Source organism: Carcharodon carcharias, chromosome 3, assembly GCF_017639515.1.
Source record: "Carcharodon carcharias isolate sCarCar2 chromosome 3, sCarCar2.pri, whole genome shotgun sequence".
In the NCBI taxonomy this organism is placed as follows: Eukaryota; Metazoa; Chordata; class Chondrichthyes; order Lamniformes; family Lamnidae; genus Carcharodon; species Carcharodon carcharias.
In genome coordinates, this window is record NC_054469.1 from 54745825 (window position 1) to 54763030 (window position 17206).

At 42.0% G+C, this 17206-nt stretch overlaps 1 protein-coding gene across 2 annotated transcripts in view; it reads right to left on the minus strand.

Annotated features, from left to right (window-relative positions):
- The window catches only part of pdss1 (prenyl (decaprenyl) diphosphate synthase, subunit 1), a 49034-nt gene that overhangs the window by 6468 nt on the left and 25360 nt on the right, over nucleotides 1-17206 (minus strand). The window contains exons 5-10 of one of the 2 annotated variants that reach the window (XM_041184650.1): nucleotides 16482-16623; nucleotides 9645-9756; nucleotides 9451-9560; nucleotides 8699-8779; nucleotides 8490-8603; nucleotides 1074-1154 (exon numbers count right to left, since the gene is read on the minus strand). In XM_041184650.1, the coding sequence (XP_041040584.1) occupies nucleotides 1074-1154; nucleotides 8490-8603; nucleotides 8699-8779; nucleotides 9451-9560; nucleotides 9645-9756; nucleotides 16482-16623 (640 nt within the window). Of the gene's footprint in view, nucleotides 1-1073; nucleotides 1155-1218; nucleotides 1492-8489; nucleotides 8604-8698; nucleotides 8780-9450; nucleotides 9561-9644; nucleotides 9757-16481; nucleotides 16624-17206 lie in introns of those variants that run through there. The other variant, XM_041184651.1, reaches the window with a different exon arrangement.

Sequence of the window (17206 nt, forward strand, 5' to 3'; positions counted from 1 at the left end):
TATTGTTTTGAATACTTGTCACAACTGTTCCATGATACAATCAGTATCAGATTTGAATTTTCTTAAACTACTGCACAACTTTCCTCGTGACACCAAGCACCAGAGATGATCAGGACCTGTTGGAAACGGTTTTGGTGGAGGACAGGGGGAAGTTAATTCCCTCCAGTCGTGGTAAGCAAAGGTATAGTAATGAAAGCTTTAAACATGAAACTGAACAATGTGGTTCTAGATGAACTGATCTGAAAGATAATTGATTATATGCAGTAGCAACACCCTACAGAGAAGTTGGTAAACTAGTGGCATATTTAACAAGTATGTGACCTTGTTCTGTGTAGAGGTACCAAAGAGAGTGATTGAATGAAACTAAAGGAAGTCAAGGATGGATGAGATCACTTATGATCAGGTCATGTAGCTGTTCAAATTAATGGCAGGTGGCTGCCAACGCTGACCACGTAGGCTAACAAGTTGGGAGGTGATAGTGACAGGTTGGTGTTTTGGAAAACACAAGAGAAGCCCCATGAATTGATGAAGCAATTGAAGGCAAAAGGTGGGAATGATGAGTAGTACTGGCTTTGGCAAAGATGGGAAGACTGGTCTGCAACTACCAATGAATGTTTTAGTTAGCAGCACATGAAGGGACAGCTAATGAAGATTAACAGGTCAGTTCATAGAACAGTCATTGTCAGCACAGGATAGACACTGGTACATGAATTCAGGGTAACTATGCAGTGTGGACAATCCGTTCAAAAGAGTATTTTAGTGGGCCCATGCAGAAATATCTAAAATCAATACCAATGTTACTTATACAGCATTATTCATTACAGCAAAGGATTAAAGCATGAAACATTCCAACTCCCACCTTCAAGTTGTTCACAATGCAGAATTGGACAGATCAGTCATTGCTGTTGGTAGGTGATATCATTGCTGGGCCAATATCCTAGAATTCCCTAATACCATGGTGGGAGCACCATATCACAAGGACTGCAGTTATTCAGGAGAGCAATTAACTACTGCAGCATTACCTACATTGCTATTTTAAAGGTTATGCAGATTGTGTTTTGCTCCTTCCTTACCTGTTGTACATATTGCCAGGCCTGATTTACATCACCATCCACGCTGAAGCGTCTCATTATCAGGGCATGTAATTCTGGAAACTAAATGAGAAATGTAAGTGCAACATTTAAGCATTATTTAGTTACATTCACACTGCATTTCCTGTAATTTGGACTACATTGCTGAACTCCAATATTACCTATTTAGCCCAGGTATCTAGTGTTGCCACGATGGCAGTTGGGGAGTATTGAATTTTTGAAGAATATTAGTTGGTACGGATTATGGGAAGCTTTCAGAACTGTTCTACTTTCACCAGCAGTTTAGGTCACTGGCACTGCTATAGTGTGGCAGGTCTTCAATGCCTGCTGCAAGAACTCCTTGAATCCATTCCAAGGCTTTAACTATGTTGAGGTTGAGGCTGAGGCTTGCTGACTAATTCTGAAAGTAGAAAATCTAGACAGACATTCTTTTATAGATTCCAATCATGTCAAAATAGATAAAAGCAAAAAACTGCAGATGCTGGAAATCCAAAACAAAAACACCTGGAAAAACTCTCCAGCTCTACTTGTCCCACTCCCCCTTAAACCAGATAATATTTCACCTCTTTTTTTACTTAGTTCTGTTGAAGGGTCATTCGGACTCGAAACGTTAACTGTGTTCCTCTCCGTATATGCTGCCAGATCTGCTGAGTTTTTCCAGGTATTTTTGTTTATGTCAAAATAGATGGTGTTTTAACCTAAGCTGTCGACATAATTTAATTCGGTAAGGTTTAGTGATTCTAATTCTGCACACCAAACCTGCAAGAGGGAGATTCCTAAAATCAAACTGTTGCATGATAGTCGAACTGTACCTCAATTCCATTTACCCCCATAATCCATATCCCCTATAATCCTTAATCAAATGTCTTAAATTTCAAATAACTTATTGCTTAAAGCTTTGAGATTATTCCAGTTTTTCCACTACCCTTCGTATGACCTAAATGCCTCCTAATTTCACTCTAACTCTTAATTTTGTTGTTCTCTTTGTGGGGAATGCAGAAAAAACAAGGGTGTTTTACCAACTGATCAGTGCTAGACATTTCCTTGTGTATTTGCCAAGTCCAAATCGGTAATGCTCAGTGTATGGTTGAGGATTATTCCATTTGTAAGGTCTTAAATAGTTTGGGGGCTAAGTGAGAGGTCTAGAATGTGGGCCTCTAAATGAGGAACCTGTCTTGTCTTTCTGAAATTTAATATGGGAGGGGCTTATAGTGCATGTCAAATTTGTCGGGAGGTGCCACAAAAAAGTTAAGACCATTGATTTATGGAGTGCATTTAAATCCTGTCTGACATCTACAAACATATGTTTCAATTATGGGTTCATTGGCTAGTAATGAGAAGCAGCAACCCTCCTTAACTAAAGGTGCCAACCAGATACACAGTTCCTACCACTGCCCCCATTGGAGATTAGCAGTGCGGTTGAATCCATAACCTTTGTCTGCATAGCTTGGCTACTTGCTTCTTTAACTAGGTAAAACATTGCAGACAAGGAATAACTAATCCTCATTACATGTCAATATATTGTCCTTTTCAGAATACACCAACCAAAATTGTACAATATTTTTAATCTCGCCACACCAAAGGATTATAGAAGATCAAAATAATTTAAAATATCATGTTCATGATTAGTTTCAGATCTTGTGTCCAGTTTTCTGCTCTCCCTGCCCCATTTTAGTATTGTGTATATATTTCAGGATTAATGTACATTGAGGTCTGACTAAACAAACAGCAAAAATTAATAGATTTTGTAATAATGGAGTCTGGGGATGGGGATAAAATCTAGTTCCAACTTGCTGGTCATTACCTCCACCTTAAAAGTCTCACCAAATTAATTTACCTATAATGGGCTCACGAGGAAAGATTTGACAGTCTAGGCTTGTATCCATAAGAACTGGGAACAGGAGTAGATTAATTGGCCCCTGGAGCCTGCTCTGCCATTCAATATGAACACGGCTGATCATCTTGTGCTTCGATTTCCACATTCCCTTGCCTAACAAGAATCCATCTACCTCTGCCTTAAGGATATTCAATGACCCCACCTCCACCACCTTCCGAGGCAGAGTTCCAAATTCACACAACCCTCAAAAAAAATTCTCCTCATCTCTGTCCTAAAAGGGTGACCCCTAATTTTAAAACAGTGCCCACTAGTTCTGGACTCATCCACAAGAAACATCCTTTCCACATCTACCTTGTCAAGGCTGTTCAGGATCTTGTATACTTCAATCAAATCACCCTTCACTCTACTAAACTCCATTGGAAACAAACCCAGCCTGTACAACCTTTCCTCATAAGACAACCCACTCATTCTAAGTATCAATCTAGTAAATCTCCTTTGAATCGCCTCCAGTGCATTTACATTCTTCCTTAAATAAGATGACCAAAATTGCGCGCACAGTATTTGAGGTGTGGTCTCACCAATGCCGTGTATAACAAATATAACATCCTTACTTAATAAAAGGATAGCATTCCATTAGCTGCCTTAATTACTTGCTGTACCTGCATACTAACTTTCCGACTCATTTACTAGAACACCTAGATCCTTGTGCACCTCAATCAGGCAGCCGTTCTCCATTTAAGTAATACTAATTTTTTGTTCTTCCTACTAAAATGAACTTCACATTAAACTCCATTTGCCAGATCTTTGCCCACTCACTCAACCTATCTCTATCCATTCATAATCTCATGCCTTCTTCACAACATACTTTCCTACCTATCTTTGTGTCATCTGCAAATTTAGTTACCATGTCTTCACTCCCTAAGTCATTGATGTAAATCGTAAAAAGTTGAGGCCCCAGTATAGACCCTTGTGGGACTCGAGTTTAGAAGAGTAAAGGGCAACTTGATTGAAACACAAGATCCTGAGGGGTCTTGACAGGATGAACGTGGAAAGGATGTTTCCTCTTGTGGAAGAGTGCAGAATGAAGAGCCACTGTTTTAAAAATAAGGGGTTGCCCATTTAGGACAGATGAGAAGAAATTTAAGTGTGGAAAGTCTTTTGAACTCTTCCTCAAAAGGCTAAAGCAGAGTCTTTGAACATTAAAGCAGAGGTAGATAGATTCTTGCTAAGCAAGGGGGTGAAAAATTAGGGGTAGATGGGAATGTTGAGTTGAGGTTGCAATCAAATCAGCTTTGATCTTATTGAATGATGGAGCAGGCTCGAGGCGCTGAATAGCCTACTCCTGCTCTTTGGGCATATATCATCATAGTGGTAGTGGTATTGTCACTGGACTAATATTCTAGAGACCCAGGGTAATGCTCTTGGGGACAGGGATCAAATCCCACCACAGTGGATGGTGTTTATTGAATTAAAATTCAATCTGGAAATAAAAGTCTGATGACCGTGAAACTATGGCTGATTGTCATAAAAACCCATTCTGGTTCACTATGTCCTTTAGGAAAGGAAATCTGTCGTCCTCACCTGCTCTGGCCTACATGACTCCAGATCCACAGCAATGTGGTTAGCTCTTAGGGATGGGCAATAATTGCTGGCCTGGATGCCCAAATCCCAAGAATGAATATAATAAAAGGGACCATACTTCTATCATGCTGCTGGGTCTAAAATATTTTCTTTTAATTTTTTCATGGGATGTGGGGATCACTGGCTGGACCATTTATTGCCCATCCCTATTGCCCTTGAAGATGATGAGCCACATTCTTGAACTGCAGCAGTTCATGTGGTGTAGGTACATCCACAGTGCAGTTAGGGAGGGAGTTCTATGATCTTGACCCAGTAACAGTGAAGGAATGGCAATATAGTTCCAAGTCAATATGATGAGTGACTTGGAGGGGAACTTGCAGGTTTTGGTGTTCCCATCCATCTGTTGCCCTTCTAGGTGGTAGAGGTCACAGGTTTGGAAGGTGCTGTCAAAAGGAACATTGGTGAATTGCTGTAGTGCATTTTGTAGCTGGTATACACTGCTGCCACTGTGCATCAGTGGTGGAGGTGGTGTTGATGGGGTGCCAATCAAGCAGGCTGCTTTGTCCTGCTTGGTGTTGAGCTTCTTGTGTTGTTGGAGTGAACTCATCCAGCTAAGTGCAGAGTATTCCATCACACTCCTGCCTTGTAGATGGAGGACAGGTTTAGGGGAGTCAGGTGGGGAGTCACTCACTGCAGAATTCCCAGCCTCTGACCTGCTCTTGTAGCCACAGTATATGGCTGATCCAGTTCAGTTTCTGGTAACTGGTAATCCCCAGGATGTTGATAGCAGGGTATTCAGAGATGGTAATGCCACTGAATGTCAAGGGAAGAGTTAGATTCTGTTTCGCTGGAGATGGTCATTGCCTGACACTTCTGTGGCCCAAATGTAACTTGTCACTTATCAGCCCAAGCCTGAAATGTTGTCCTGCTGCATGTGAACACTGACAGCTTCAGTATCTGAGGAGGCACAAATGGTACTGAACAATCACCAGTGATCTCCAACAACCACAACCATCTTTCTTTGTGCTAGACATAACTCCAACTAATGGGAGGTTTTCCCCCCTGATTTCCGCTGACCAATTTTGCTAGGGCTCCTCGATGCCAAACATGGTCAAATGCTGCCTTTGTTAAGGGCAGTCACTCTCGCCTTGTTCAGCTTTTTTGTCCTGGTTTGGACCGAGGCTGTAATGAGGTCAGGAATCAACTGACCCTAGTGGAACAAACTGAGCATCAGTGAGCAGGTTATTGCTGAGTAAATGCTGCTTGATAGCACTGTTGACAACACATTCCAACACTTTGCTGGTGATTGACTGATAGGGCAGTAATTGGCTGGATTGGATTTGTCCTGCGTTTTGTGGACAGGATATAACCTGGGCAATTTTCCACATTGCTGGGTAGATGCCAGTGGTGTAGCTGGACTGGAACAGCTTGGCTAGAGGTGCAGCTAGTTCTGGAGCACAAGCCTTCAGTACTATTGTTGGAATGTGTCAGGGCCCATTGCCTTAGTAGTATTCAGTGCTGCCTTGGAGAGAATTGAATTGGCTGTAGACTGGCACCTGTGATTCTGGGGCCCTCAGGAGGAGGCAGAGATGGATCATCCACTCAGCACATCTGGCTGAAGGTGATTACAAATGCTTCAGTCTTGTCTTTTGCATTGATGTACTGTGCTCTCCCAGTATTGAGGATAGGGATGTTTGTGGAACCTCCTTCTCCAGTTAGTTGTTTGATCGTCAAGAGGCAGGACTGCAGAGCTTTGATCTGTCCTTCGGTTGTGGAATTGCTTAGCTTGGCATGCTGCTTCTGCTGTTTGGCAGAAGAGTCATATTGGACTCAAAACATGAATTCTTTCTCTCCACAGATGCTGTCAGACTTGCTGAGTTTTTCCAGTACTTTGTTTTTATTTCAGAGCATCCGCAGTATTTTGCTTTGATACAAGTCCATTGTTTATAGCTTCACCAGGCTGCCACTTCATTTTTAGGTATGCCTGATGCTGCTCCTGGCCTGCTGTCCTACACTCTTCTTTGAACCAGGATTGACCGCCTACGATTGAATGCAATTCTGCTGATGGGTCACAGGGCCTCAAGGATGCCCAGATGAGTTGCTAGATCAGTTCTAAGTATCTTTCATTTATCACAATGGTAGTGCCATACAAAATGATAGTCAATGATATTATCAATGTGAAGAAAGGCTTTTTGATGGTTACTCCTACCAGTACTTTCGTGTGCAGATTAGTTTGGGGAGGATGAGGTCAAGTGGGTTTTTCCCCTCTCGTTGGTTCCTTCACCACTTGCCACAGGCCTAGTCTGGCAGCTGTGTCCTTCAGGACTCAGCCAACTTGGTCAGCAATGATACCACTGAGTTACTCTGTGATGGGCATTGAAGACCCCACCCAGATTTCATCCTGTGTCCTTGCCACCCTCAGTGTTTCTTCTGACTGATGTTCAACACGATTATCAGCAGTGAAGGGGGGTGGTGGTAATCAGGAGATTTCCTTGCCCATGTTTGACCTGATGCCATGAGACTCTTGGAGTTAATGGTGAGGACTCCCAGGGCAACTCCCTTCCAATTGTATACCATTTGTACACTATGTGCTACCACCTCTGGTGGGTCTGTCCTGCCAGTGGGCCAGGACATACAATGTCTCGGACTTCACCATCCCTGGGTAAGGTATGATTTGGTGAGTATGACTTTCAGGCTGTTGCTTGACCAGGCTGTGAGATAACTCTCCCAATTTTGGCATAAGGCCCCAGATGTTTGTAAGGATGACTTTGCGGGGCTGATGGGGATTAGTTGATGCTGGGTCGCTGGTCTAGTTTTTTTTTGGCTTTTCTGTAGCAGTTTGGTACAAGCGAGTGACTTTCTGGCCATGAGAGCATTTAAGAGTCAACCACATTGCTGTGGGTGGAGTCACATCTAGGCCGATTCAGGTTAGTGAACTAGATGGGTTTTTACGACAAATTAACAATAGTTTCACGGTTACCATTACTGGAACTTGCTTTTAAACTCCAGATTGTTATTAATTGAAATTAAATTTCACCAGCTGTCATGCTGGGATTTAAATCCATGTCTCCCCAAAGCAATAACCTGGGTCTCTGGATTACTAGTCCAATGACATTACCACTACCCCACCACCTCTTCCCAGCTGCCACTCTAAGCTTTCCATCACTAACTTAACCATGTACCCATGGCCAGGTGATGTGACTATACAGCCAAATAAACCCCCAAAGTCTTTAAACTCAACAGCTACAGTTCACCATAAACTGCTTTACAATAGCACTTGCTATAATCAGCTTTGTTGCAAAATGTTAGGATATCATGGGGTGTCAGCTGTGGCTCAATTAGTAGCATTCTTGTTTGAGTCAGAAGGGTTGAGAGTTCAAAGAATTTGATCACACAAAAAAAAGGCTGAGACTCCAGGAAGCAAGTGCTTCCCTACGGGAGGTGCCATCTGTTGGACATGTAAAAGTGAGGCACCCTGTCTGCCCTCTCAGGTGGATTTAAAAGAATGGCACTGTTTTGAAGAGGAACAGGGGAGAGATTTCCAGTTTTCTGGACAATATTTATACCTCAGTCAATACCACAAACAGATGATCTGGTTATTCTCACTTTGCCGTTACACACCAAGTTTCCAGAAACAGCAATGTATCCATTTTCCAACAGTGACTATACTTAAAAAAGTAGTATTTCATTGTTTATAAAGTAGTTTGGGATGTCGTCATGAAAGGTGCATGAAAAGGTCCTTCTTGGATGTCAGATTCAATTGTAGTTTAATTCCGTTACATTATTTGCAATATTGGCTTCTACAGTAATATTCACTGCACATTTTTATAGTCAAATGAAATACACACTCCAAACTTTGTCTCCAGAGTCTAAATAACTGATAGTAGTAAACTTTCCAGTCAGGTCTCTTAAGTCAAATAAAATTTCTCTTTTGTGGAAATAGTTCTATTGTTTATATTTATAAATGGTGTTCACATTACCTGTTGGCAAGCAAACAACACTGGGCCTGTTGCCAATCCAAGCTTCAGGTCAGTTGCAGTAGGTTTTCCCAATTGATTAGCGCAGGAGGTGAAGTCCAACACATCATCGACTAACTGAAACAAGTACAGGTTTTTTTTAAGAAATGAACATTACAACAGGATCTTGTGCCAAAAAAGTCACAATTAACTGAACATTATCTGCACACTACCTGAAAAGCTATCCCGATATTTCTTCCATATTGGTATGCAATTTCCTGGACATCTGGATCACAGTTACCAAGTATGGAGACCTTTTTTTAAAAAAAAGCCTGTTAAATCAAATGAGATTTTCAAATCCTGGATCTGTTTTTACTGATTTGACTCTAGCAACAAACTTGCCCTTGCCACACTCACCCAGCCAGCCAGCCACCCCACCCCCCCCCCCCCCCCCCCCCCCCCCCCCCACTGCATTAAAGTACATGAGGCGCTCAGGCTCTACTATGAATAAACTGTCACTAGTCAGATCCTCATACGAAGGATAACCACTTTGGTAAGACAGAAGAAAGCTACTGCTACCCGTGGAGCTACAACCTACCATTAAGGCAGTACCCTCAAAATGGAGCAGGTAGGGGAGAAAATTTAAAGAAAAGCTATATAAAACCAGTAAAATTAAGCTAATGATTTCAAAATTCAATTCCCTAGTCCAATCTTTGAATAAAAGCTGAAAATAATATTAAGACTTCAGGTCAGGTAAAGGTGAGTGTAGCTATGAAGTGTACAAATTCATTCCTGAACACATTTTTAAAAAAAGCAAAAAATGCCTCTAAACTGGTTAATACTAGCTATTAACTTAAAAGAAATCTCAATTCTTGTACAAAATCAAACCATGCATGTGAAACCTTATGTAATGAGGTACACTACATTATGCATTTCATAATTTGTTGACAGACCATAATTTCAGTTGCTTCAAGAACGTACATACTGCTTTACAACTGTTTGCTATAAGACTTGCAGTTTTCTTGAACGTTTTCTCAAGGTAATGCATAAATCTTTCATTCTCATTTTCTTTGGAGCCCAGCTGCATAAATTCTCCTAAACATGAAAATAAAAGGTACTAATTCACAAGTCATCAACTGTTCAGACTGTTTTATGTATTCAAATAAATTTTAAACTAACCTCGTACCAAGTCTTCAATTGCTTGAGTAAACATGGATACTACAGAGTTGTTACCAAGACGAGCAAGGGCCACGGATGCTGCAGAGAGAACAAAGTCTCCAGCCAAAATAGCCTGCAATAAAAATTCACTATAGAAGCAGGGGAAATAAAACACATTTCATACAGTATCAATAAACCAGATTTTTCATCTTTCCGGAACTGACTCAGGGTTGGACATAAAACGCTGTTCCAGGAACCACAATCAGACAAGTGGAGGTACTCAACCCCATCGGCAAGGTGTTGAGTGCATACCATAACTTATGTTTTCCTTTTTTAAATTCATTAATGGGATGTCAGCTTTGCTGGCTGGGCCAGCATTTATTGCCCATCCCTAGTTGCCCTTGAGAAGGTGGTGGTGAGCTGCCTCCTTGAACTGCTGCAATCCATGTAGGTTCACCCACAGTGCTGTTAGGAAGGGATGCAGGATTTTGACCCTGTGACAGTGAAGGAACGACGATATATTTCCAAGTCAGGATGGTGAGTGACTGGAGGGGGAACTTCCAGGTGATGGTATTTCCATGTATCTGTTGCCCTTCTCTTTCTCATCTCTAGATGGTAGTGGTCATGAGTTTGGAATGTGGTCTCAGAAGACTTGATGAATCCCTGCAGTGCATCTTGTAGGTGGTACACACTGCTGCTACTGTGCATCAGTGGTGGAGGGAGTGAATGTTTGTGGATGTGGTGCCAATCAAGCTGGCTGCTTTGTCCTGGATCGTGTCAAGCTTCTTGTGTTGTGGGAGTTGCACTCATCCAGGCAAGTGGGGAGTATTCCATTACACTCCATACTTGTGCCTTGTAGATGGTGGACAGGCTTTGGGGAGTCAGGAGGTGGGTTACTCGTTGCATGATTCCTAGTCTCTGACCTGCTCTTATAGCCACAGTATTTATATGGTTAGTCCAATTCAGTTTCTGGTCAATGGTAACCCCCCCATGATGTTGATAGTGGGGGTATTCAGTGATGGTAACGCCATTGAACATCAAGAGGCAATGGTTGGATTCTCTATTGTTGGAGATGATCATTGCCCAGCCCTTGTGTGGCGCAAATGTTACTTGCCACTCGTCAGCCCAAGCCTGGATATTGTCCAGGTCTTGCTGCATTTTGACATGGACTGTTTTAATATCTGAGGAGTCGCGAATGGTGAGCATCGTGCAATCATCAGCAAACATCCTCACTTCTGCCCTTATGATAGATGGTTGGGCTGAGGAAACTTTACCTTGAGGAACTCCTGTAGCGGTGATGTCCTGGTGCTGAGATGACTGACCTCCAACAACCACAACCACCTTCCTTGACTCCAATCATTGGAGAGTTTTCCCCCGATTCCCACTGACTCGAGTTTTGCTAGGGCTCCTTGATGCCACACTCGGTCAAATGCTGCCTTGATGTCACCTCACCTCGGGAGTTTAGCTTTTTTGTCCGTGTTTGAACCAAGGCTGTAATGAGGTCAGGAGCTGAGTGGCCCTGGAGGAACCCAAACTGGGCATTAATGAGCAGGTTATTGCTCAGCAATTGCCGCTTGATAGCACTGTTGACGACCCCTTCTATTACTTTACTGATGGAGAGTAGACTGATGGGGGGTGGTAACTGGCCGGATCGGTTGCATTTGTCTTGCTTTGTGTGTACAGGACAATTTTCCACATAGCCCGGTAGATGCCAGTGTTGCAACTGTACTGGAAAAGCTTGGCTAGGGGCTTGGCAAGTTCTGGAGCACAAGTCTTCAGTACTGTTGCCGGAATATCATCAGGCCCCATAGCCTTTACAGTATACAGTACCATCAGCCATTTCTTGATATCACATGGAGTGTATCGAATTGGCTGAAGACTGGTATCTGTGATGCTGAGGACCTCCAGAGAAGGCTGAGATGGATTACCCACTCGGCACTTCTGGCTGAAGATTGTAGCAAATGCTTCAGCCTTATCTTTTGCACTTATGTTCTAGGCTCCTCCAGTGAGTTGCTTAATTGTCTACCACTATTCAAGACTGGATGTGGCAGGACTGCAGAGCTTAGATCTGATCCGTTGGTTGTGGGATTACTTAGCTCTGTCGGTTGTGGGATTACTTAGCTCTGTCTATCACTTGTTGCTTATGCTGTTTGGCATGCAAGTAGTCCTGTGTTATAGCTTCACCAGGTTGACACCTCATATTTAGGTTTGACTGGAGCTGTTCCTAGCATGCCCTCCTGCACTCTTCATTGAACTAGGGTTGATCCCTTGGCTTAAGTAACTTGAGAATTTAAATGTTTCTGGGTATGCTATGTTTAGACAGCATAACGCTAATACTTTTTCTGATTACACTTTAGTTTCTAATGTTGATCACACTTTCAGGAACCCAGTCTTCTGGTACTTGCCTCAAAAGGTAGTAACAGCTTGACTTAGTCATTGAAATGGATACAATATATTTGGCTCATGAGAAGGTTAGAGAAATTTAAATTGACAAAGCAAGGCAACTAAATCATGCAGGTTGCTTGCCCAAAGAAAACAGGGAAAGAACAAACATTTGAGCCCAGAGATTGGCAGGCTAAGTAGAGCAATACCTTGCTTTGAATAATACGCCAATGTAAAACTATACAGTAGATTGCAAAGATTTACAACAAAGGCAATGCAAAAATCTTTGAATATCTGCCCTCTACAACAAAAGTACTGCTGACATTTTGCAACATCCAATATTGGTTGTACAAATTTTGTCCAATTTGGCTATTAAAAAACCTATACCATTCCCTGTACTTGAGTGTTTTTCTTCTTTCTTCCTCCATCCTCCTCCTTAAAGGATTGACACCTCAACAGAGTATGTGCCACAGGTACTGAAGCAGAAGTGGCCAGTTTTATTGAGATTAATGCTTCCAGACTGTTTGGTAACAAGTAGCATCACAGCTACACACAATCCTGATTTCACCAGAAATGCAGAGGTCAAATGCAGCACACCTAATGCCACTCCAGTAGAGTAGAACTCTTTTAGTAGACATCAGGGATCAAATTAAGGATCTTCCTGCTGCTATTGCTCAGCTACTTGGTGCAAAGATCTCAGCCATTGGAAGAACTTCCATGACTTTTTAGTAAAGCCCCAAGAACAACAGGTCTACTTGTCAATAAAAGCAATGGACAATTAAAAAGGTAAGTGACAACATAAAACAAGAAAAAACATTAAAAATACCAAAACGACAGAGATCCATAAGGTGACAAAACAGATACTACGAACCACAAACAGTAGTGTGAAAAGAAACTTGCAAGGGATATCGAAACCAAAAAACATTTTTATAATTAGGAAAACTATGGTAATCTGAGGTGCAATACATCTTTGAGAAAATGTGAGCAGATTGACCATGTGACTATGACCCAATTGCTGTGTAGCACAGCCTACAATGTTAAGGGTTGGTCTAGAGTAGGGTCTAGCTGGAGAAACACACATCATATTAATGCCCTGTTGTCTGTGTAAATAAATAGCATGTGCTTCATTCCATATTGGCCTCTGCGTCTGCAGTATAGTACCATCAACTCACCCGCCTACAGGTAAGCGTGCAAACGGATTCACAAGCAAAACAACCCCACAGAGGAACATAACAAAAACAAAGGGTGTCAAGGAGCAATGTAGGCAACTTAAGCTGAACAGTGATATTGTAAATGTAAAATGTTGGACATGTGTAAATGCTAACACAGTAAATGTTTAACTAGAGGGAGAGGATAGCATCCCAGGGAGAATAATATTGAATCAGGGACAGATACCCACCAAAATTAATGACAGTAAAATAATAACAAAGAAAATCACTCTAAAAACTGAAAAACCCCAAGACCAGATGGTTAACATCCCAGGGTTTTAAAAGGAAGTAGGTGAGAATGCTGCAGATGGTCCAATTGTAATCTTCCAAGTTCTCTTTATTCTACAACCATTCCTTTAGATGGGAGAATTATGCATGTCACTCCACTATTTAAGAAGCACGAGGGGGCAAACCAGGGAATTGTAGATCAGTTATCTTACCATTTGTTGTTGGGAAGTTACTAAAGACTATATTTAAGGATAGGATGACTACCTTATCAGCCTTGAGAATTCAGTTCAGATCAAGAAACGGCTGAAGGCATAGGATACTGCAAAGACTATGGGCCTTGACAACATTCCAGCAATAGTACTGAAGACTCGTGCTCCAGAACTTGCCGCGCCCCAAGCCAAGTTGTTCAGTGCAGCTACAACACTGGCATCTACCCAGCTATACAGAAAATTGCGCAGGTGTGTTATGTACACAAAAAGCAGGACAAATCCAACCCATCAATTAACGCCCCATCAGTCTACTCTCGATCATCAGTAAAGTAATGGAAGGGGTCATCAACAGTGCTATTGAGCAGCACTTGCTTAGCAATAACCTGCTCACTGATGCCCAGTTTGGGTTCTGCCAGGGCCATTCAGCTCCTGACTTCATTACAGCCTTGGTTCAAACATGGACAAAAGAGCTGAACTCCTGAGGTGAGGTGAGAGTGACTGCCAAGGCAGCATTTGATTGAGTGTGGCACCAAGGAGCCCTAGCAAAACTGGAGTCAATGAGAATCATGGGGAAAACCCTCCAGTGGTTGGAGTCATACCTAGCACAAAGGAAAATGGCTCTGGGAGGTTAGTCATCTCTGCTCCAGGACATAACTGCAGGAGTTCCTCAGTGTAGTGTCCTTGGCCCAAGCATCTTCAGCTGCTTCTTCATTAACCTTCCTTCCATCTTAAGGTCAGAAGTGGGCATGTTTAGCACCATTTGCGACTCAAGTACTAAAGTAGTCCATGTCCAAATGTAGCAAGACCTGGACAATATCCAGGCTTGGGCTGACAAGTGGCAAGTAACATTTGTGCCACACAAATGCCAGGCAATGACCATCCCCAACAAGAGAATCCAACCATCACCCCTTGAAGTTCAATGGCATTACCATCACTGAATCCCCCACTATCAACATCCTGGGGGGTTACCACTGACCAGAAACTGAACTGGACTAGCCATATAAATACTGTGGCTGTAAGAGCAAGTCAGAGGCTAGGAATCATGCGATGAGTAACTTACCTCCTGACTCACCAAAGCCTATCCACCATTTACAAGGCACAAGTCAGGAGTGTGATGGAATACTCTGCACTTGCCTGCATGAGTGCAACTCCTACAACACTGAAGAAGCTGGGCACCGTCCAGGACAAAGCGGTCCACTTGATTGTTTGTGGATGTGCTGCCATTCACTCCCTCCACCACCAACACACAGTGGCAGCCGTGTGTATCATCTACAAAATGCACTGCAGGAATTCTCCAAGGCTCCTGAGACAGCATCTTCCAAACCCATGACCGCTACCATCTAGAAGGACAAGGGCAGCAGATATATAGGAACCCCACCACTTGGAAGTTCCCTTCCAAGTCACTCACCATCCTGACTTGGAAATATATCGCTGTTCCTTCATGCTCGCTGGGTCAAAATCCTGGAACTCTCTTCCGATACCTGGACTGCAGCGGTTCAAGAAGGCAGCTCACTACCTTCTCAATGGCAACTAGGGATGGGCAACAAATGCTGGCCCAGCCAGCGAAGCCCATACCCTGTGGATGAATTAAAAAAAATAAATTAAGAACCTGCTTGACTTTGTAAATAGTAGGCTATGCCTGATAAATCTGATTGAATTTTTTGAAGAGATGACTGATGTAGTGGAATGGATGTTACTTATATGGACTTCCAGAAGTTATTTGATAAAGTCCCTTGTAAGAGACTGTTGGCTAAAGTTGAATCTCATGGAATTGAAGGCAAAATATTGACCTGGTTAAGAAATCAGCTGAGGGACAGAAGACAGAGTAAGGATTGTGGGCAGTTACTCTAATTGGCAAAATATGACATGTGGTGCCCTGTGAGGATCCACGCTGACACTTAACTAATCATTGTATTAACCACTAAAATGATGAGACAGAAAGCCACATAACCAAGTTTGCCAATCAAAGATAAGTGGCACTGTAAGCAGGGATATTAAGGGAGTAAGTGAATGGACAAAACTGTGACAATGGATTTCACTTTGGACTTAAAAAGGGAAGAATAGAGTACTTTCTCAATGGAGATAATCTAGAAACAGGTGGCAGTCCAGAGAGATTTGGGGTCCATGTGCATAATTATTAAAATGTCTTGCAAACAGGTACAGAAAATAATCAAAAAGTTAGTAGAATGCTGCCCTTTATTTCGAAAGAGTTAGAATACAAGGAAGTAGAACCTGAGTGCATTGACCATGAGTACTGTGTATTAGGAAGGATAGATTGGCAATGGAGGGACAGCAGCATGAGTTTTCAACAATTCCCAGAATGATACCTGGACTTCAACGGTTAAATTATGAGACAAAATTAAAATAGGGTTATCTTACCTGAAATTTAGAAAGTTAAGGGGCGATTTTATTAAGGGGAACAAATCTGTTGGATAGAAGTTATTTCTGCTGGCTTAGGAATCTAGAACTGGAAGGCATAGTCTAAAAATTAGAGCCAGACATTTCAAAAGTGAAATTAGGAACAGTTCTACCTGCAAAGGGTGGTAGAAGTGCAGAACTGTTCCACAAATTGCAACTGATCCTTGGTCAATTGTTAATTTTAAATGCAAGATAAATAGATTTTTGTTAACCAGTGGTATTAAGGAATGCAAGGCAAAGACAGGTACGTTCTGTTAGGTAACAAGAATGAAATGGTCTTAGACAGGCTCAAAGGGCTAAACAGCCTACTCCTGTTCCTATAAATTTATAGCATATAATCTACAAAAGTGATTCACAATTATTCATTTTTTGATTATGAACCAATTCCTTATGACCAAAGCAATCACACTCACCTTTCTCTCTCCCCAGATTTTATTCACAGTAATTTTACCCCGTCGAGTATCTGATCCATCAATAACATCATCATGCACAAGGCTAGCAGTGTGGATCATCTCTACGATCATGCCTATTGAATGCTGGCTTTTCAACAGATTCCTAGACAGAATGGATGAAAAGAAAATAAGAAAAAAGTTAGTACTGTGATGTTGATCTTGGGTGAAAATGATGAACGGGATCCAATTCATCAAAACTGCTACTTCTTGGGAAGGTGACACTTTCCCCATTTCATCAACATGGTTGCAACAAAACTAACTTTACACAAAGTTCTGTTAGGACTTGAGTTATTCTACCATTGAATACTGAAATGTAGTAGTGTGAGAGTATGACTAAACTACCCGTTCCTTCTTAATAGCATTCACCAACAGACCTCCCCTGCAGGTTTACATTCTGGGCTGTTTTGATGAAAGTATTTAATCATACCATTGCTTTTTGCAGTACTCAGAAAAGAAGCATACATTCTTGTCACACGTGTTTTGTAAGCTTGTGATCCATACAAGAATTTAGTGAGTAATAGCTGGACTTGCAACAATGAAATTACTCAGCAGCATGGCAGCTTAACCACATGATAAACAGTGGCAGAGATAAGCAATTATGCAGTGCTATAAATTGGCATTTCACCATTTGAATTTTGAAGATGACTTTAGTGTGCAAGTGCCAATTCATTATTTCTTTGTGCAAA